At 36.5% G+C, this 23,557-nt stretch overlaps 1 protein-coding gene across 8 annotated transcripts in view; it reads right to left on the bottom strand.

The window, feature by feature from the left end:
* LOC113509793 (liprin-alpha-1) overlaps positions 1-23,557 on the bottom strand; it is a 200,475-nt gene that overhangs the window by 21,645 nt on the left and 155,273 nt on the right. For 2 of the 8 annotated variants that reach the window (XM_052898871.1, XM_052898873.1), the window contains exons 4-16: positions 20,984-21,058; positions 20,111-20,212; positions 16,975-17,046; positions 13,028-13,195; positions 12,071-12,190; positions 11,148-11,285; positions 9,235-9,404; positions 7,505-7,661; positions 6,951-7,070; positions 6,142-6,225; positions 5,005-5,163; positions 3,810-3,953; positions 1,133-1,207 (exon numbers count right to left, since the gene is read on the bottom strand). In XM_052898871.1, the coding sequence (XP_052754831.1) occupies positions 1,133-1,207; positions 3,810-3,953; positions 5,005-5,163; positions 6,142-6,225; positions 6,951-7,070; positions 7,505-7,661; positions 9,235-9,404; positions 11,148-11,285; positions 12,071-12,190; positions 13,028-13,195; positions 16,975-17,046; positions 20,111-20,212; positions 20,984-21,058 (1,584 nt within the window). The remainder of the gene's footprint in view (positions 1-1,132; positions 1,208-3,809; positions 3,954-5,004; positions 5,164-6,141; positions 6,226-6,950; positions 7,071-7,504; positions 7,662-9,234; positions 9,405-11,147; positions 11,286-12,070; positions 12,191-13,027; positions 13,196-16,974; positions 17,047-20,110; positions 20,213-20,983; positions 21,059-23,557) is intronic. The other 6 variants (XM_052898872.1, XM_052898878.1, XM_052898875.1 and 3 more) reach the window with 4 other exon arrangements.

The raw sequence follows: 23,557 nt of genomic DNA, 5'->3' as shown, positions 1-23,557 counted from the left end.
ACCTGTTTCGGTCGGACACTAGTACTAATAACCAATAATTTTTAGTCAAAACGACTTTTGACCAACTTGATTTTGCTAGTCAACAGTGCTTTTGACTGGTTAAGAGACTGCAACATATATATGTATGATGTCATACATATCACATGCTTAGCTTTTAGAAGTATTATGCATCTCACATTAGAAACTCTACCTACGGGCTTTGAAAACATGAGGTAACGTTAGTGGCTCCTAATAATACTATAGCAGGGGTGGCCAACCGGTCGATCGACCGATCGATCGATTACGACTATTAGTCCAGTCGATCGTGGCAAGGCTAAAAAATATAATACGTACGTAGAGTACGTGCCAGCGCCAACAGGATCCTGAGTATGATAGCGAGCAGGACTGTGTGTACTTTAATCACTGCTGCGCAATTTCCAATGGAATTGTACAGCGGTGATTATCTGTATACTATTTAATATATTATGTGTGTGTGTACGTGTATATGTGTGTGTGTGTGTGTGTGTGTATTGTGTATGTAAATTTACTAACATTAGTTTTAAGAATGTTATTACCAATAAATATTCCTTTTTTTTTATACAACTTAGAATGGCAAACAAGCTAATGGCCCACCTGTGGAAAGTGGTAACCGTCGCCTATAGACATGAGCAGTACCATGGACATAACAGAGTATACTGTTTCGCCCATGATACCCCCCATGTGTTGCTATTCCTCAGGACTCAGGTGTTTTTACTCTGTACCCAGTAAATTCACGCCATATCTCACCCTTCAAACCGAAACACAGCCACGCAAACACAACTGCTTCACGGTTGAAACACGAATCGGACAGAGGTACCCAAGCAAACGACTTTTGTACAGTCTCCCTCTGGTATAAAAAAAAAGTATGTAATTGGTAGATCGCATTGGGTATCGCTAGTAAACAGTAGATCTTGGATCTGGTCAAGTCAACCACCCCTGCAACTATACGATCAACAAAATTCTCTCGCTGACTACAGCTGTGACTATGGTATGCCGGATTTTGCATTAGACATACAGCGTGTTGCGGTGTAAGCGTAGGTAACGCACGGCAAGCTAGCACGGCTCAAGCCACAAGCTGTCGGCGTACAGAGACGCGGACAAACTGGGGACGGACCTGGCTTGCGGGCAGGCTCTCGGACGCGGGCGGCGCGCGGTAGTGCGCGTGCGCCGGCGACATCGACGCGGGCGCCTGCTTGTCCACCAGTACCGTTTATAAACCGGTATATTATTCGTGATATTATCGGTAAATTAACCGGTACATATTACCGGTAAATAATGTAAATATAGGTCACACTCGTACATAGGAATAGTAGCATAAAATTATGTAAGTATATAACTGTATAAAATATTGTACATATAAAAAAAATACAATTTCATTACATGTTTTTTTATACAACTTAGAATGGCAAACAAGCTGACGGCCCACCTGATGGAAAGTGGTAACCGTCGCCTATAGACATGAGCAGTACCGTGGACATAACAGAGTACACTGTTTCGCCCATGATACCCCCCATGCGTTGCCATTCCTGAGGACTCAGGTGTTATTCCTCTGTACCCAGTAAATTCACAGCCATATGCCCACCCTTCAAACCGAAACACAGCCATGCAAACACAACTGCTTCACGGTTGAAACACTAATAGGACAGAGGTACACAAGCAATCGACTTTTGTACAAAGTCTCCCTCTGGAAATAAACTTTTAATAAACATATCTCTTATTATAAACATAATATTTATTAAACAACAGTTTTTACAATATTAATAGCTTTAAATATATCATATTTATTTTCTATATATATTATGAATATGAACAGGTTTGTTCGGTTATGTTAACCGGTTAATTACGGTAATAATGCATAACCGGTTTTATTTGCTGGTAAAATCTTTAGTGTATTTAATTTACATATAAAAGGATATATCGTCATAGTCGTAGAATACTGACGGATCTTTATATGTAATACTTGTCAGATCCGTCAGTATTCTACGACTATGACGATATTGGAGAGATAATATTACAATGGTGGATGCGTTGAGAAATTTATTATAATATGCGATTTACATACAACAGAAAGAGTCGGCGTGTGTCGGAGAGTATTTTATAATGTGGTAAATGTAATTTAATATTGTCATGAAATATAAATACCTATGTAATTTTCACAATTCAATCACAGTGATTTCGCTGAAAGCAATTGAATACGCGCGCATTCAGCGGAAAAAATGGATACACGCGCGGATTGCGCATTTTTGTATTTATTTTTTTCTAATGGACGCGGTCGGCTTTCGGTAGATATTCGTACGTATATATACTTCAAATGTAGTTCATTTTATTTTTGAATAAAAAGTGCGTAAATCCGTCCGATCCACTTCCAACACGCGTCGACTTCGGTTGATATAGACAACAATATATACATATATCGCTAAATATTGGTAGAGTGTATATTTATTTATGTATTTATTAAGCAATATCACAAATATAATAAGTAGTTATTTTATAAAAAAAAAAACACGAAAAATACCTTAGCATCGCTCCAACGAGAACAGGAGTACGTACCGTTCTTTCAAGTATACTAATATATATTTACAAGTTTGTGTCAAATTTTATACATATATGAAAGGTGTGTGTCAACTAGTTTCTGTGTAACGTGACACGGGTGTTATGGCAACACTGACGCGCATGCGTTAACTATGTAACAGATTCGGATCGGTCAGGGCGCACATGCTTGTATGCTTGTACTGCACTTTACTGTTTTTGTCAATGTCATTAAAAACATAAATGTGAAAATAAGAGCCAAGTTCAATATTACAAGTATGCGTCATTTCGATTCCGTCGAAAAAAGAATTCGAGATCTATATAGGTGGCTACATATTTTTAGTACCATCGAAATATTAGCGTGAAATGTGTTTAAGTTTATTTCTAATTTGGACAAGTCGGGGACTTGATTTAACTTGGATATAGCATCCGGACTTAGCAATATAGCATCAGGGTGAATTCAGCAGGTATAAAACCTAATAACCTACACAGTTTTAACTGTAAGACACAATATAAGAAACAAAATTTTACATTTATATTCACCTATTTTCAGACTTATCTTTGTTATTTCTTTTTTGATACTTCTTATCAATAATTTTTATTTTTTAGATTTTTTCCTTTTTATAAACCTAATAGTGTACTTTGATGTCAAATATCAAGTTTCTAGGTCTGGAAGGTGATAAAAATGCCGATTTTTAAACGTTAATATATTAAAACATATTTGAACAACATTTATAATATTAAAGATTTTAGACAAGCTAAGAGCCTTCAATAACTATGTGAAATTTTATGTATTTATGTTGGTTAAATAGCTTTCGATTTGTGGTGGAGTCAAAAGTAGTTCGAAATGGTTCGTGTAATACACTCGGCTGCTGCATCGCCGGTTCCTGTTTCTTTAATCCCTCAAGCATGCATCATACGCTGTACCGAATAAAAATGTAACCGTGCGCTAATGCAACAACGTCTGTTGCATAACACAAATTTGTAGCGTTTCATTAGATTTATGTAGGTAATAAACCTATTTATTTAAACTCATAACCTATAATCAAAATTTGATCATGTCAAAAATCGGTGATGCAGTGGGTGTAGCCAGCTAGCCTAGAACCGATCGCTCCACGGGTTAACTTGGCTGGACACACTGCCACTGTGTAGATGTTAATTGTAATTTACATGGAAATACAGCAATTTAAATTTGGAAAGTACCTGTTGTATGTTCGTGTGTGTGTGTGTGCGCGCGCGTGTGTGGCGGGCGGGCGACTCACCGTGTGGTACTTGTGGTGGGGCGCGAGGTGCGCGTGCGCGTGCTGGTGCGGGTGCAGGTGCGCGTGCGCGCGCGACGGCGACGCGGCCAGCGGCGGCGACTCGCCGCGCCGCGACACCACGTTCATGTGCTCGTAGCTGCCCACCTGCCACACCGCACCCACCCTCACTACCGCCGCCCCACGCGACACCCGCGACGTCCGCGACGTCCGCGCCCAGCGCGCCGACCTCAACCGCGCAACCGCCACAATACAAACATTACCCGATGGAAATGTAAAAAACCGGTCAAGCATGAAACCGATTTACACTTTTATAACGAATATATCTAAAAACCGGTATTAAACTATTTTTAATGCTTGTATCCAGAAAATAAAACACAATCCATGTGATCACATATTGTTAAAGTAAAAATTAAATTTAGCTAACCGTAAAATTACGGTTTTTAATTTTTTTTATATATAATTTAATTTGGAACAAGTAATTTAATTAGACTCTCATAATAATAGAACAGCAATGCAATAGACGCGACACATTTCAAGTACGCTAGTATAGATCTACTGAGAATGTACTGTGGCGGTCCGTGACGTCGGCGCGCTAGCAAGATTAGTTCCCGCTACCATAAGCTAACTCAGAGAGAGGGCAAATTAGTAATCTAATAAAAAAATACTAAATCTTTTCATCCACAGAATACACTATTTTAGTAGTGTATATCTTAGATTTCCATGGATATATTTGTACAGGCAAAGTCAGAGGCAACAACTAGTATTAGTTTACGTATTACATATTTATATATAATTTATATACAAAAGCTATAAACGTAATCAAAGTTAGTCATAATACGTTCTAAATTACCAATAACCCTTCTTTGCATGATTTTTTTATTAGAGAAATAAATCAAGGTGACATAATTCATGTTCAAAATAATTAAAAGAAAAAAGGTTAAAAAAAATAAATTTAACAGCTTTGTTTTTTTTTCTGCAATGGACATTAAAAAGGTATCCAGACACGGTCAACTTAGAGTGAACTTGTTCTTTTATATAATTTTTGGGCATTCAATGTTATGATGGAAATTTCCACCACTATGCAAAGAAGGGTTAACTATACAATACTGAATGGGTTATAAATTAGTAGGGGGGGGGGACTTTACAAAAAGACTTTACACCTCTATCTCTGTTTACAATGACAAAGTAGTCGTACCCTGGACTCGAGCTCCTCGGCCCTGGCCTCGGTGCTCTGCTTCTCCTCCTGTATGAGCCTGATCTCCGTGTTGATGGCGTCGAGCTGCTCCTGCAGCATCAGCGCCAGCGCGGCGGCATCCGTGTGCCCGCCCTCCACACCGCCTTCCGACTCGTCGTTCTAGTAAACAAATAACAGATGGTAAGTTCTTTTATACCACAAAGATAGCAAGCAAGCATACAGCCAGTCTGATGGTAAACGGTCACCGTAGCCTACGAACGCCTGTAACACTAGTGTGTGCACGTTGCTGACCATGAAGCAACCTTAACATACCTTTTTTGAAGAACCTCATGCTGTAGTCTCTAAGGGAAACCTAGGCAGGGAGCTCATTCGACAGCCTGAGCATTCACAGGAGATAGTTCCTTTGAAACTGCATTAAAATAGGGGGAAGGGATTGTTAGTAATGGGGATTAGCAACCCTATTGCTAGCAATTTACCCTATCAGGTTGCCTCCCTCGCGGTTTTTTTTACAACGCAGGGGGCAAACGAGCTTGCGGCTCACCTGATGGTAAGTGACTACCGCCGCCCATGGTCACCCACAACACCAACGGTATTGCAGGTGTGCTGCCGGCCTTTTAAAAAGGAATATACTCTTTTCTTGAAGGTTATGTTGTAGTATCGGTTCGGTTATTCGGTTTCCCCTGGAAACCATCGTGATTGGTTCATTGTTGAATTTGTCACGGTGGGCTAACTGACCTGCTTCCTCCTCACCTATCATCCCTCACTGGTGCCCCGCCGGTGTATACCGATAGTGCAGGCGGGACTTCCATTCCATTATCATCCATTAAAAAAAAACTGTACAATAATGGTAGTGGTATGTAGAAGGAAACAAATCTGACAATACTTTCTACCGTGAAGCACTTGTATTTGCATGGGTGTGTTTCGGTTTGAAGGGTGGGATATGGCATGAATTTATTGGGTACAGAAGAACAACACCTGAGTCCTCAGGAATGGCAACGCATGAGGGGTATCATGGGCGAAACAGTATACTCTGTTATGTCCATGGTACTGCTCATGTCTATAGGCGACGGTTACCACTTTCCATCGGGTGGGCCGTCAGCTTATTTGCCATTCTAAGTTGTATAAAAGAAAACTGACCTCAGCGTCACTGGACACATCGAACGGTTGTTGTACGTTAGCCATAGCGTGCGCCTGCTGCAGCTTCTCCCACGAACCGTCCAACTGGAATGTAACAAATAATAGTAATCGATACATATAATAAAATAGTAACTGGTCGCCGTCTGTACATGGAAGATATATAAGAAAAACTACTACAGGGAGGCTTTATCAACGCAATAGAAACCAAAATAACGATTTTTAGAATTTTTCTCTGTTTGTCTGTACGTTTGTGATCTCTGAAACGGCTTTCATTAATGCGTTGCAGTTTGTTCCGTTTAACATTTAACTTTTGTTTTATTTCAATCGGTCCATAAATAAAAAAAAAAAGAAACTTATATCAATCTTAAGAATCACGTATTAAAATGCTATAAAATAAATGGCTGAAACTTTTTTTTATTATATTTGTACAAAAGTCGATTGCTTGTGTACCTCTGTCCAATTCGTGTTTCTACCGTGAAGTAGTTGTCATTGTATGGCTGTGTTTCGGTTTGAAGGATGGGATATGGCGTGAATTTACAGGGTACAGAGGAATAACACCCGAGTCCTCAGAAATGGCAACGCATGGGGGGTATCATGGACGAAACAGTATACTCTGTTATGTCCATGGTACTGCTCATGTGTATAGGCGACGGTTACGACTTTCCATCAGGTGGGCCGTCAACTTGATTGCCATTCTAATTAGTATAAAAAAAAATGAATGTTCGAATGGGATTGTAAGTATGACCGTGAACGTGAAGTGTATGTGGGAGCACTAGTGAGATGAGGTTGCCTGCGAGCCGGCCGAGTACCTTGGGCTGGAAGGCGGGCTGCGGCGGCGGCTGCAGCGCGGCGGGCGACAGCGACCGCGTCAGCGCGTCCGTCTGCTGTATGTTGAACGCGATCTCCTGCTCCAGCATCTGCCGTTTCAGCTGCAACAAGCATATGGTTGCAGACATCAGATACAAATCCATTCATGGAATCGTCAATGTAAGTGAGTCCATGAGACGGAATGAGACAGCAGACGTTGTCGTCTCATTGTGTATCATGAACTCGTTAACGATGACGATTCCATCGACGGATTCGCTTCCCGTTGCCCGCATGCTCGTTTGCCCCGTGTGCCCAGCGCAGGGGGCAAACGAGCATTAGGCTCACCTGATGGTAAGTGACTACCGCCGCTCATGATCACCCACAACACCAGCGGCATTGCAGGTGTGCTGCCGGTCTTTTAAAAAGGAATATGCTCTTTTCTTGAAGGTTATGATGTCGTATCGGTTAAGAAATACTGCTGCTGGAAGTTGGTCTGACTGCACGCCTCAGATATATATATATATTGTACATGAATAAGTTATCAACAGTGACATACCTGTTCAGTCTCCATGCGCCACTTGGCCAGTTCTTTCAGTATGTCCTGTTTCTCCACCATGAGCTCGTCGGCGTACTTCCTCGTTTTCTCCAACTCCTGCGTTAGTGCGTTCTTCTCATCGAGCGCGTGCATACGCTCTTTTAGGTGCACTTGTAATCTGAAATAATATTATTTTTTTATAGTTTTAACATTCATTACCAGGGGAGTAAAAAATCTGTATTCATTTTGCATAACCGGCTGAGTTTAACAAGTCATTTGTGCTGATAATTTTGCATAACCGGCTGAGTTTCAGATGTAATTTGTGCTGATCATTTTGTATAACCGGCTGAGTTGAACAGGTTATCAGTGCTGATAATTTTGCATAACCGGCTGTGTTTAACAGGTAATTTGTGCTGATCATTTTGTATAACCGGCTGAGTTGAACAGGTTATCAGTGCTGTTCATTTTGCATAACCGGCTGTGTTTAACATGTCATTTGTACTGATCATTTTGCATAACCGGCTGTGTTTAACAGGTAATTTGTGCTGATCATTTTGTATAACCGGCTGAGTTGAACAGGTTATCAGTGCTGTTCATTTTGCATAACCGGCTGTGTTTAACATGTCATTTATGCTGATCATTTTGCATAACCGGCTGTGTTTAACATGTCATTTGTGCTGATCATTTTGCATAACCGGCTGTGTTTAACATGTCATTTGTGCTGATCATTTTGCATAACCGTCTGTGTTTAACATGTCATTTGTGCTGATCATTTTGTATAACCGGCTGTGTTTAACAGGTTATCAGTGCTGTTCATTTTGCATAACCGGCTGTGTTTAACAGGTAATTTATGCTGATCATTTTGTATAACCGGCTGAGTTTAACAGGTTATTAGTGCTGGTCAATTTTGCATAACCGGCTGAATTTAACAAGTCATTTATGTTAACGTGAATAACAATAATATATACTTTTAAGATCCTTAAAATAAGGTTTATTTTTATATTTCTTTTTTTTTGTTGTCTCCAGAGCATTCTCATATAACAAAAGAAATGAGATGAAAAAATAAACTTTATTTCAATGATTTTATAACTTAATGTTAAACGTAATTAAATTCTGCACTACTCTGTTTGATTGGTTCCTAGTGGAACTGGAGAGTATCTTTACAAACTTTTACATGTGACAAATATAAGAAAATTGTAAATAAAAGATATTTTTACAGGATATATTTAAGAAAATAATTATATAAGGGAAGGGGATTTACAGAAAAATTTACGGCGCATTACATAAGGAAGAGTGAAGGTTAATCTTAAAAAAATTACGTTACGCAATACTTGAACGTCCCCAAAATTCTATAAAAATAAAATAAATACAGAAAAGATTTGATTTTTTTGTATGTTTGTTTGTAATAGATAAACTATCCACACTTTCACCCCATTACTAACAATCCATTTCCGCCCAGTGACATGGGCTATCTGAAAGCGCCAGTGTGGGGGAAGGGATTTTTAATTATGGGGAGATTAGTCCCCATTGCTATCAATATACTCACTTTCACGACCACGTCGACCTCCACGCGGTTCCCCCTGGAAACTATCGTGACTAATTTATCGTTGAATTTGTCACGATGGGCTAACTGACCTGCCTTTTCATCCTCACCAATCACCTCTTACTTGTACCCCGTCAATGTATTCCGCAGGCGAAGTAACCATGTCATTTTCACCCACTAAAAAAAAACAAAACGCGCCAGTGTATACCTGTCGTTGGACTCGGAGAGCAGCTTGTCGACGGTGGCGGAGAGCCGCGTGTTGTGCTCCTCGTTCATGCGCAGGCGCTGGTTGAGCCGCATGAGCTCGGCGTTCTTCTCCTCCACGCTGGCCTCGAGCCGCTGGATGCGGTCCTCCGCCGACCCGTGCCGCTCCTGCGCCTGCCACCGACGACCACTAACGTCACCACTGCGCTCACATTCGCTCGCTCGCTCGACACACGTTACGTACCGTTCACATTGCAAAATTATACAAGTTTAATGATTTTATCTCTGCATTGCTTTTAGTCTCTCTAGCTCTGTACCTCTATCCCATTCGTGTTTCAACCGTGAAGCAGTTGTATTTGCATGACTGTGTATCGGTTTGAAGGGTAGAATATGGCGTGAATTTACTGGGTACAGAGGAATAACACCTGAGTCCTAGGCGACGGTTACCATTTTCCATCAAGTGGACCGTCAGCTTGCTTGCCATTCTAAGTTGTATTAAAAAAAGTCAGCCAAACGTCAAATTGGCTGACACGTATATATATTTTTTTAATTAAAACAAACACACTTTAATTAATAACATACAAAAAAAAAAGAATGGTCAATATTATTATTTAAAAGTGTAATAATTTAATTTAATAATTCAATAGTTTATATTTGGTTTGATATTGTTAAAATTTGTTGGCTCTGGTTGCCTTTAATAAAAAAAAATATATATTATTTTTTATAATTAATTTCAGTGTTGCAAGCTATTAAATAAAAAAATTCCCAGATCAAGTAGATTTTTTAAATTAGAATTGGAAACATTTTTTCTGATATAATGTATAAATATACAAATGTACATATTAAACAATATATTTGGTGAGATATATCAATGAATTTACAGGGTACAGAGGAATAACACCTTAATCATCAAGGATGGCAACGCATAAGAGGTTTTATGGGCGTAACAGTATACTCTGTTATGTCCACGGTACTGCTCATGTCTATAGGCGACGGTTACCACTTTCCATCAGGTGGGCCGTCAGCTTGTTTGCCATTCTAAGTTGTATAAAAAATGACTACTGAGGAAAATAGTTTTCCGATGAGCATAAATTTAAGAACAACTACAACTTAAACTACTTATGTTTAGATAAGCATAGGATTTCTAAGAGGAATTCTACGGCAAACAACAATAGGAGGACACCCAATCTGCATAGTTGGTCTGAGGCTTACAACTGTACTTAATCAACCGACTTCAAAAAAAGGAGGCGCTTATCGAATTAACTATATTTTTTTACACTTGTTACCTCAGAACTCCGTAATTTACAAGCCGATTTGGAAAATATTTAATAAAAATGTTAACAAAATCGGTTGAGTGGTTTGGTATTTAAATTTTTTAACATACAAAGAGTTAGATAGTGCTGGGAGGAACATTAAGCGTCTGGGAATCATACCAGCACCACGACACCCATGCTTACTGTGTAAGCATCATCCGGGTCATCCGTTCAAAGGATTCCGTTTTGACAGAGCCGTAGAGGCAAAAATTAACATTAATAATGGGTGGCGAATAAAATTTTCATTGGCGTCAGTAAAACTGTTAAATCGACATTGGGTACCGCTGCGTCCGAGGTTTTTAAACAACTATCAAGTTACTAATACAAACAAAAAACGTCAGCCTTCAGGAATGGCAATCCACGAGGGGTACCGTGGGCATCACAGTGATTTCCGTAGCACTGCTCATGTCTATACACGACATACCACTTTCCATTAGACGGGCCGTCAGCTTATTCGCCGTTGCACGTTAAAAAAACCCAAGCACACAGAGAGATTGGTTAGTGACCTCCAAATTAAGCAGGCACCAAACTGGATGACATGGGAATGGGGAATGGGGGAAGCGTAAGCGTGACCTACGGTGTAATAATATGAAAGATTAGTTACCATTGTACCAACCTGGTTCAGGGCTTCCATCCGGGCCCTGAGCTGCTCCTCCATCTCGGGCAGCGAGGACATCTGCGCCAACTTCTGCGTGGACAGTTCCAACTTCTCTTCGATGGCCGCGATCTTCTCCTCTTGGAGCTGGATAGAATGCGTATATATGAAATGTCATGACTGCGCAGCGAATGATGTCGAATAGTTGGTAGTAAGTGATTCTAATGTTATTAGTATTGAGGTCGATTCTGAAGTGCCATACCTCTAAACCCGTTTCTAAAATTAAAGTTTAACATAGTAGCGAAATTTTTACTTTAAGGATCAATATAAATTAAATTGTCACAAAACGTGTGTGTACTTAATAGCGGTCGGAGTATGATGGTTAATGAAGAAGACTGTAGAACTTTTAATAACAATAGTAGTCAATCTTCGAGTGTTGGCAGTCGCATTAATACTAATGGTAGCGGAATTAAACAAAATAATTCTAAGAAAGAAAGAAATACATATTTTTATGTAAGTCAATTTAGATTTAAGTATTTCTGAAGTCATTTTTTTATTATAGCCCACTAGGAACGTCATTTCAACCAAGAATAACGGGCAAGAAACTCAGCTGTTGCCATTTTCAAAAATGTTTAACTATACAAATAATAAACTTGTATGAATACAAACTACTAGCAAGCATCTGGCCCTCTAGACAAGTGGCAAGCGAATTCGTCGATGGAATCGACATCGGTAGCGAGTCCATGAGATAGAATGAGATAGCAACGTTGGATGTCTCATTCCATTTATTAGAAACAATTATTCGCCCTTCTTGTTATAAACCTTCTTAAAATATCCCGTTTACCATGACCATTAGTGGATTTAAACCGGAGTTAGTTCGCACTTTCACACAACATAAAGACTGATACAGGTGACACATATAACCGGCTGACCTTGAGCTGTGCCTGCTTATGTTGGAGCTCCTGTTCCAGCTTCTCGTTGAGGTCGTGCAGCGAGGTGGACTCGCGCTGCGCGTTCAGATACCGCTTCTCGAGGGTCGCTATCCGCTCCTCCTGCAAATAAATGGAGTTATAATTTAGTGTTTGCACTTCCTGATAGAACTTTACTAAATTGATTAGAAAATATTACTAGCTGTTGTCGTTTGTTGCTGTTGTTGAGTTTGTTGTTGGCCATGTGGTACCGGCATAGAATGGACCACCCCTTCCTTTCCTGTAGGTATCGTAAGAGACGACTAGTCCTTAGTCGCTAGCTTATTGATAGAGGGATGGGCCGCCACGTCACTCTAAAAATCTGTTTGCGGTTGCCAAATCGCCTGCCAAGAGTGGCAACTACTGGCAAATCATTCCTTACGGGAGACGCTTCCGTGCAGCAGTGGACAGTTAAAGGCTGATATGATGATGATGACGATTTAGTTATTAAATCGTTTGTTCTGACAATCAATGCTCAGCCTAAACTAAATTTAGATATAAAACTATATTCAGTACTAGCGGCCCGTCCCGGCGTCGCACAGGTGGACATTTTTAACATTTCCCTTCACTGCTCTGCTCCTATTGATCGTAGCGTGATGAAAAGTATACTATAACCTGCCCAGGAGTATGAAGAATAATTGTACCAAGTTTCGTTAAAATCCGTCGAGTAGTTTTTGTTTGTATAATGAACATACAGACAGACTGACAAAAACTTTACTGATTGCATTTTTGGCATCAGTATCGATCACTAATCACCCGCTGATAGTTATTTTGGAAATATATTTCATGTACAGAATTGACCTCTCTACAGATTTATTATAAGAATAGATTAGTTTATGGTTTATAAGAGACAGGAATTAAATAATCACGTAAAATTCCGTATCTTATAAATCCGATTTGAAATCTGTTCGACGATCCCACCTGATCTTCCTTCTGTGCCACGTTCTCCCTGAGGTCGCGCTGCAGCTTGGCACATTCCTCCTGCTTCTTCACCAGCTCCTTCTCGCCCTTCGCGAGCCGCTCCTCGAGGTCCGACACCTTGTTGTTCAGCTCCGCGACGCGCCGCTGCCACGAGCTCAGTTCTGCTGACTGTGTGACCAAAGATACTGTAACTATACGCACGATACACAACCACGTTTGTTGGAACGCAGTGTGAAGATATAATGTGATTACCATTTGTTTTTATAGTTGGCAAAATTAGTAAATCGATCTTAGTACGTCTTTTTATCAGAATAACGGCGCATAAAAGAAACACTAGGTGACATGTCGTATAGGGAGATTAAGGATATGGCCTTGGATAGAGTTGGCTGGAAGAAGATGCATGAATTAGTTGCACCGACAAGAGGAAACTCTTAAATGAAAAGAAGAACGGCGTTTAAAATATAATTAATAGTCGAAATAAAAAGATTATGGTATAAAATCATTATATATGAGGGAATGGAATCAATAAATTAGTCATTGAAGGTATTTTACTGAACTAGGTGTTATTTTGCGGAAGTCCATACAACTGGTTATTTGATTACAATTATTTTGTTAAATTCCGCTACCGTTAGTATCTGTGCGACTGCCAACTCTCGAAAATTGACCACTATTACTAGCAAAAGTTCCAAAACCATCCATATTAGCTATAAATCTCCGACAGCCACTTTGTTCACGTACGTTTAGCTCGTTTAGAAGTGAAATACGTGTAGCTAATATGAAAGATTGTGGAACTTCTGCTAGTAATAGTGGCGATCAATCTCCGAGTGTTGGCAGTCACACACATACTAACGGTAGCGGAATTAAACAAAATAATTCAAATTAATTAATTAGTGATATGCACTATTTTTAAGGGAGCATCTATAAGTGAAACTGAACTTTTTACTCAAAGACAAAACAAGAGAAAATTACAGCCTGTAATACATACATATGCGCGTCGTATTCTAAAATTATTTATTTTATTTATTTATTAATTTTTAGTACATGTGTACTAAGGCCGATGTAATGTTAAAAGCTTTCTTTCCCAGTCAACATTAGGGAAGTAAGAATTAGTAATGGAGTTTTTTTATATTTTATTTTATTATTTATTAATTAACAAAGCATTTCGTAATTATTTTTTAAATTATTTCATTTAATTCAGTTTCTATTTCTTAAATTGTTGAAATGATGAATTTATACAAAGCAAAAAAGGTTCTTTAGTTTTTTTGAAAAGTTTTTGAAGTGAGCTAGAGACATGCTGTTTAGCTTATTTATAAATATCAAAATTCGATAAAAAGACATGTTAAGACTATTTACTAATTGCCAAGTACAAAAATGTTCTTATACATATATGTATATATATACTACGAGACTCTGTGAGGCTACATAATGACCTGAATATTAGTGGTAATTTGCCAGTGGCATGTTCCTCTATTAACATGGGTGTTAGTGTATGAATGCATGAATGCTGGAATGCTGTTGTTATGTGTTATGCAATTGTAAGCATGCCTTTTAATCTATTTGCTAATCAAATCAAAAATATATCAACATATCGAGGGACTGAATTCAACAAGCTCCCCGACTCTTTATGAGGGTATCTCTCTTCACAAGTGAAATAATAAGTACACATTTGCAATAAAACCTAATATACTAGTACGAACATTATTAAATTCATGTATTAAGACTTAGTAAACTGTCAAACAGGAATGGCAACGCATGGGGGGTATCATGGGCGAAACAGTATACTCTGTTATGTCCATGGTGCTGCTCATGTCTATAGGCGACGGTTACCACTTTCCATCAGGTGGGCCGTCAGCTTGTTTGCCATTCTAAGTTGCATAAAAAAAAAAATATTGAAAAAAAAAAGCATAATAATAAAACATTTGGTGTGAAAAATCAAAAAGGAAGTTATTTCAAAATAGAGTTTTATTTTTTATCATGTTGATATATTTGTGATTATAAAAAAAAATATATATGACGAAGTAAATAGTATGTCATATAACATATATTTTCGTATATATTTATTTGTTTATTTTCATCATATATTTTTTCATATTTAAATTCTAGTTATATAAATATAGCTTATTGTTAATATATAGCCAAGCTTTATGTTAATTTTAAACTTTTGCATTGTTTACACATATTTTAAATAAACAATCTGGACTTAACGCCTTAAAAGCCTTTACAGGTAAACAATACCTACATACCTGCTTCTTTATTGCAGACGTTTCGACGCGTGGTCACGTTACGTTCCGATTGTGTATTTAAAATAAGTTTTAACCCTTCTTTGCATAATGATGGAATATTCCATCATAACATTGAATGCCTAAAACGTATATAAAAGACCAAGTTCACTTTAAGTTGATCGTGTCTGGATACCTTTTTAATGTGCATTGCAGAAAAAAAAAATAGCTGTGAAATTTATTTTTTTAACCATTTTTCCTTTAATTTTGAACATGAATTATATCACTTTTTATTATTTCACCAATAAAAAAATTATGCAAAGAAGGGTTAAATATAATGCACTAGCAACCAACCGATGTGACAGGAGAGGATCTAGCATTATCTAATTAATAAATAACTTATAATTATTTATTGTAGGCATTATATATATATATATATATATATATATATATATATATATATATATATATATATATATATATATATATATATATATATATATATAAAATAGTTTGATATTAAATTACTACTAGCACTTTAAATTGTGTAAATTAGAAAATATATTATACTTAATGTCAACTTTTACAAAAAAAATTGTGGTTAAACCATAAATATAGCTTGTCAACTTAGTTTTTGGCACTTCCAACCGTAAGATAAAACGAACGAACTCGCGGGCGGTAAGATAAAACGAACGCCGTGTATAGAGCGCGAATAGCTCGCATGCTTACGCTTATCATAGATATTACGCTCGCCCGTACGTACGCCAATCATTCCGCAAGAGTGCCGCACATAAAGTTGTCATGCTATAGCTAATTCTTTTTAAATACAAATGTTGCCAGTCTTATAATATACATGATTTTAAAGCAAACAACAAAACTAGTCCTTTACCTGTCTTCGCGTCGGTGGAAAATATTAGCTACAAATAATTTCGTACAATATGTTACAGGACACTTGCACCTACTCAAAACTGACTTGAAAACAAAAAAATAATTCAATGTAAATGCGATAGATGGTGACACGATCGTGCAATGGCCAGACCTCAGTGGCGGGGGCCTGTTTCTGATCGCCTACCGCGGATTTCGTATCGTTTCGTCTCATCTCATTGAAATAGACGAATAGTGGGTAAAAACCGATACATAATTTTAAGAGCAAGCTTTCGTGGTACGGTTTTTTAATGTACGGTGATGGGAAGGGAATTCTATTACCATTTGTAAGTTAAACAGTTGAGTTGTTTAAATATTTCTAAATTATGTAAATTAAACTTATACAGTTTCCATTATCTAGAACTTTAAAAAATGTTTTGGCTGATATTTCAAATACAGTAATATCATCTATTTTGATACTTATTTCATATTTGCATCACGTTTTCTCTGTAAAAACATCGCTGTGTTATAAAATGTAATTTACTTTTTAGTATCAGATTTGCATTATACAAGCCAACCACAAAATCGAAATACAAATACGCAAAAAATATAATCTTATATTTTCAATGCTAAAATATATTTTAAAATACAAACAGACGTGGTTATTTGTTCCACAGCCTTTGCTCGATTCTTTTATAAAAAAAAAAAAAAAAAAACATTAATTTCGCGCCAATATTATTCGTACATTTTTTTAACGCAACGGTACAATTGCTATACAGCTATAAAGCTCCCCATCACAGTACATCACCGTTTGCGAGTTCACAATGCATGAACGTATGGCTGTACCTAGTGTGGCAGTCTAACCTGTTTGGCGATCGTGTTATGGAGCTCTGTGATTCGCTTGCTCGTGTCCGAGTCGCCGTTAACATTATTCTCCTGTGTTCACCATCAAACAAACAAAATTATAACTCGTAGCACTAATTAGAGTCAGCGGCATAGATAAAGAGCTCCTCCTACGATCCCGTAAAGATGGCAGCGGGGAGCTCTTAAACGCTCAGAAACGCTTGCGTTCCTCTACACCACTGATCAAAACAGTCCTAGTGTATCTTGAGGAATATTTAATTTATGCTAGACAATAAATACCATAGATAAAATATGTAATATGTACTTTTTGTCTATGGTAGGCACCTAATACTATGCGGTTGTTTTACTCAATTTTTAGGTTATTTTATATTTTCTGAATAGAGAGAAAAAAAGTAGATGGATCCCACGCGTACAAGATAGTGAAGCAGGGATGACACTATAAACTAACTATATGTGGTGAATAATATAATCAAAGATAGAACTACAGGTTGTTACGCGCCCATAACATGACAATGTTTTTTTTTTCGTTATAACCACGAACAGTGTTGCCAAGTGTAATCGCGGAATCCGCAAACGTTCCTTTCTATAATATCGTTAACTTTGTTATTCCATTATGTATTTCGTATTATATTTATTTATTTATTGAACTTTAATCCGTTTTGATATTGTATATATAATTACAATGTAAAGACGAACTTAATATTAAAAGATTCTTTTTTGAATAAAAAGAAGTAAATATACTAAAAGATCTGTAGGCCATGATAACTATTTATTTATATATATACTATTTTTACAGATAAAACATCTTAATGCAATAGTGTAACTATCTTAATAAATACTTATATTATATTTATATATATTTGTCTCCTAACAATTTATTTATTTAAACGGTATGAATACATTGACGTTTTTCTCTAATATTATAGAGGAATCTTAGTACCCTTCTAAAAAAATACTGCTAATGCGGATGCATTTAAATTAAAACTACACCTGGCAACACTCCTTACAAATGACGTACATTAAACGTCAAATTAATTTGACGTATTGATCGTGTAAGGAGTACTTTACGCTGCAAATTGGAGGCGAACTGGGCAAATTTACCACTACAAGGTTTAGGTGCATTTGAGAGGTATATATTTACAAGCATGCTCGATCGCGTTGAGGGGTTTTCATGTATTTATATGGCATAAAGCGTCAGTAGTGATAAAAAGAAAATTGAGTAAAACAATCCAGACTAGTACTAGCTGGACAAGACAAAACTTAGCAGAATCAACATCCATTCACTAAGCGTTCTAATACAAACATTATTTGGTATTAAATTTTTTATGTTGTCAGTTGTGTAAGTTTCATGAGTAATTCTGTGTAACTGTTTGAATTAATTAACCAATGTCGAATAAAATAGTTTGCCAATTGAAAGATGGACCACCTTAGATTAAGGTTTAGATAAAATTATTAATCTAACGTCTAAAGAAGGAGAAAGTTGTGGTTTTGACAGGAAATTAGTAATAATTGGATTATTATTATTTTTTAATGTAACAAACTAGAAAGAGCCGTATATACTTGGCTTTACGCCGTGCACTGTCTCCGGATATATAACCCAGATGCTTAATTTTTCCAAGAGAAATAATTGTATATCTTTACGGTGAAGGCGAGTGAGTGAAATTTGAATGCGTTCACGCTTTCTAGTTTGTTCTATGTATATGTTACTGTAAAAACACGAAATATATCTCATGATTTTCTAAAAAAAAACCTAAGATTTATCAACATTTCAATATTCAATGTTCTGTGATGTAAACAAAAGTAGGTTAAGATTGTTTTGGTAAAAACAAGAAAACATATTTATTTTTTATAAAATTCTTACATTTACTAACTCATAATATATTCGTCGTATGGTCCTAGCATAGAATGGACCACCCCTTCCTTTCCTGTGAGTGTCGTAAGAGGCGACTAAGGGAACTTAATTGTAGAGAGATGGTTAGCAGCGACCCTCTTAAAACATCGCCAAATTATAACTGCAGTTACCAATCCGCCTGCTTGCAAGCGTGGCGATTATTGATTGGCAAATCCCTTCTTTATGGGGGGAGTCTTACACTCAGCGGTGGACAGTTAACGGCTGATATGATGAATATATATATATATATATATATATATATATATATATATATATATATATATATATCACTGCTTTCTATGGCAACCAGTAATTAAACCATTATTTGCATGAGATAAAAATTTTAATCATAATAGATGTGTTTTTGGACGTTTTTATAAAAATAACATAAGTATGTTACTTAAGATTTTACAATAAACTCAAATTTTACACATATTTTTACAGTAACACATACATATAAAGATTCATTATTAGGTTATATAGATAGAGCATCGAGTCACAAAAACGGGTCAACTTTTTGTTAGCTAATAGTCCAATTAGCTAACTCGTTTTTTTTTATCAGTGTTCTATATACTTACGCATAAAATATACTCTTTATATAATATATAATAAATAAATAGAGTATTTATTCATTAAAAAGATGCAGAATTTATAAGACAAAATAAATATACAAGTTATAAAGGAATCACTCATAACTATTTATCATTCCCTATTCCCTTTGGCTACAACGGAATATCAGTGCTTTGCTCTTTTGAGGGAGAAGCAATAAACTGAGTTGTGGCCATTTTGTAATATTATGGCACACGCACAAAAGGAAAAATTGTACTTGGCTTTACGTATTTTAATGTAATCATTTCTCTTATCTCGCTTTTTATGTATATCTGTGTCTGTTATAATTCGTGTACTGTAAGTAATGCAAATAAATTATCTATCTATCTATCACACAAATTGTATGAAAAATTTGACCCGTTTTTATTTTATTTATTATTTATTGCACAATAAAACTTTGTACAAGTGGCGAGCTTAATGCCATATGGCATTCTCTGCCAGCTAACCATTAGCTAAAAACAGAAAGCTTATGAAGGGCAGAAGGGGAAATGTTTTTCTCGAAGCATTTCTATGGAGACTATCTATATAATCTAAGGATTTATTATACTTCATAAAATTCACACGTTATCAGGAGCTTTTACATCTCTCAATGGTCGGAGCCTCACACCACCTGTCCACCGCAATATCGACTAGTACCTTAGTTTGCTGCTGTTCCCCGTTCTGCTCGGGCGAGCCGCTCGGCACTGTGCCGTTCTCCTTCGGCTTGTCGTCTGGCCCCGACGATTTGTACTGTTGCAACTGTGGACATTGGGGGAAGGGATTGTTAGTAATGCAGCCTACCAGGTTTATTGCTAACAACATACTCTGTAGGGGGAAGGAGTTGTTAGTAATGGGGAGATTAGTCATCTGGAAACCATCATGACTAATTTATCGTTGATTTGGTCACAATGGGCTAACTGACCTGCCTTTTCATCCTCACCAAACATCGCTAATTAGTGCCCCTTCAGTGCATAATGATAGCGCTATCATTATGCCTGCACCTGCGCAGGCGAGATTGCCATTTCATTATCAACCATTAAAAAAATATACTGTGTCAAGTCATTTAAATCGCCTTTTCTAAATTCTGGAACTAAATTGCTGAGCAATATGTTCTCATATTACAAATTTATATTGTATTCACATTAAAGTCTAAATTACGGGCATTTGAACAGAGAGGACGACAGGTCGCATAAATACGCGACAATCGCGCAAATTTCTAGCAAAATTTGTCTGAAAACTTATGTTTCTAGCACGACGATGTTGCATGAAAGATAACGAGTCGGAATTAAATACCCGTATCATCTATTGACACATAACAAAATTTTAAACAAATAAGGTTTTAATTGCGCTGCTTGCAACACAGCGGAACCGCGCTCATGAATATAAGGGCTCCCATTGAGTTCGAAACTAATCGGGCATCCCCGAATTTAAAAAGCGTGCAAAGCAGACATAAATAGTTACAATATAGTATAACTCACAATAGATATAATTAAAATAATATCATAACTTTATAATAAGAGTGATACTCACTTCTTCTTTGGTTAACGCCAATTCTTCTTCTAACGCTGTGTTCCTTTCTAACGCTACTCGTAACCTTTCTCTGACCTGAAATATTATGAAAAAATATAAGCGACAATGACATTGAATTTAATATATATAAATATAATTACATTAATAAATCTATAAAGGAAAATAAAGTATAATTGGCCTTATATGTATTAAATTACAGTAATGTAACGTAAAATATCAAAAATTGCCAATTAAAGCTAATACAAAACATTATCTTTAATTGGCAATTCATCTTTCTATCTATCTATCCGTGCAAAGCCGGACCGGATCGCTAGTATTTTATAATTTAATATCTGTGGGTATTACAGTCAAAGCAGATAATATTGGACTTGGACACACTCACGGCACTTGCCAAGTCAGGCGAGTCTAGACTTAGTAACAGCTTTTGTTTGCGCAATATGCATACAGTTTGAGTGCGCGAGATGCCGCATAATAACACTCATTAAGTAGCAATCTACACTAATATTATAAAGAGAAAAGATTTGCATTTTTGTGTATATGTACGTTTGTAATGAAAACTCAAAAACTACTTTGCCGATTTCAAAAATTCTTTCACCAATAGAAAGCTACATTCACCCTGAGTAACATAGGCTATATTTATTGCTAGAAAAGATTAGATGTCCTTACTAAAACTTTAGTAACGTAACTCAAGGTGCTAAAAAAATGCTATAAAACATCTTTCGTCACGTGCGCTGCGGAAACTATTGGTGATAGAACAAAAGCATGTTCTACAATATCGTAGAAAATATCAATAACTACAAAAAACTTCGCATTTTTTTATATCCAACTATTATCGTTATGTCACAATAACCACTTTTTAAAATGTCCACCCGTGCGAAGCCGGGACGGGCCGCTAGTTATTCATAAAGTCGTGTGCAATAAAGATTAAGACTTTACAATACATAGATGTCGGGGGAAAGGGATTGTTCGTAATGGGGAGGTTAGTCCCCGTTGCTATCAATATACCCTATCAGGTCGATCACCACGCGGTTCCCCCTGGAAACTATCGTGACTAATTTATCTTTGAATTCGTCACGATAGGCTAACTGATCTGCCTTATCATCCTCACCTATCACCTCTCACTGGTCGCCCGCCAGTGTATACAGATAGCTCAGGCGGGGTTACCATGCCATTTTCACCGATTAAAAAAATACATACATGTTTATCACGCCTGTCTCCCATTAGGGTAGGCAGAAACAATGGAACGCCAAATGATTCAATAGACGGTAATAAGTCCGTACAATATATACATGATATTAGATAAATAATTGGTATAACACAAAAACAGCTAAAACTTTGTAAATTTACAGGAAAAACTTTAAAAACTTCTTTTTTATACTACGTGCACAAAACAACTATGACATAAAAACATCAGATAATAAAGCTAAAACAACATGGAAAATTATTAACAATTCTAAATTCAATATACCTAAAGATTTTATCCGGACAATCAAAATAAACAATGAATACGTTAGTAACCCTAAAAATATAGCAAATCATTTCAACAATTACTTTATCGACAGAATTAATCGTACGACTAACTGTGGAAAAAATATAACTGCAAAGCTCCATCATAGAACACATTCTATGTTTATGGCCCCAAGTACACCCCAAGATATAAAAAAAATCATAAGAAACTTAAAAAATACAAACAGTGTTGGATATGATGGTTTTTTAACTAAAATTATTAAAGAGGTAAATGAACATATATGCGCTCATTTAAGCTATATTATAAATTTAAGTATACAGACAGGCATTTTCCCCCAGCAACTAAAAAAGACCATAGTTAAACCTCTTTACAAAAGGGATGATAAAGAGGTAATGGAATCTTATAGACCCATAGCACTGATATCTATATTTTCAAAAATATTTGAAAAATACCTATATACTGAAATGAATGCCTACTTAGAGAAAAATAACATTATCTGTAATGAACAAAAGGGTTTTCGAAAAAATAAAACTATAAATATGGCGATTTATGATTTTTTGGAAAAAGTTATGTCCGAAATTGATAAAACCTCACCTGTTTGTTCTATATATTGCGATATGACACAAGCATTTGATCATGTAGACCACAGCATCCTAATACGTAAACTCGAGGCATATGGGATAAGGGGTAATATCCTTAATTTGATAAAATCATATTTATCAGGTCGACAACAAATTACAGAAGTGACAAGATTAAATTGGAAAACAAAAAAGCAACAAAAGTTTATATCAAAACAGCGCACTGTAACATTTGGTGTACCCCAAGGTAGTGTGCTGGGTCCCCTTCTTTTCCTAATATATATTAATGACTTGCCTAACTTTGTTGACCAACCTATGATGTTATTCGCTGACGATAGTACAGTTACTGTAAATTGTAATGATATTAATTTATATGAATATATTATAAATAAATCTCTGACATCAATAATTGCTTGGTTAAAAAATAATAATTTGGTAATTAATTTAAAAAAGACTAATATTATGCACTTTAATCAAAGAACACAATCTAAATCTAATATTAAAATAATATATGAAAATAATATTATA

Source organism: Galleria mellonella, unplaced genomic scaffold (genome assembly GCF_026898425.1).
Source record: "Galleria mellonella isolate WM207_F2 unplaced genomic scaffold, CSIRO_AGI_GalMel_v1 utg54, whole genome shotgun sequence".
Classification (NCBI taxonomy): domain Eukaryota; kingdom Metazoa; phylum Arthropoda; class Insecta; order Lepidoptera; family Pyralidae; genus Galleria; species Galleria mellonella.
The sequence above is the reverse complement of the archived record's forward strand: the minus strand, read 5'-3'. Positions and strand labels throughout refer to the sequence as shown.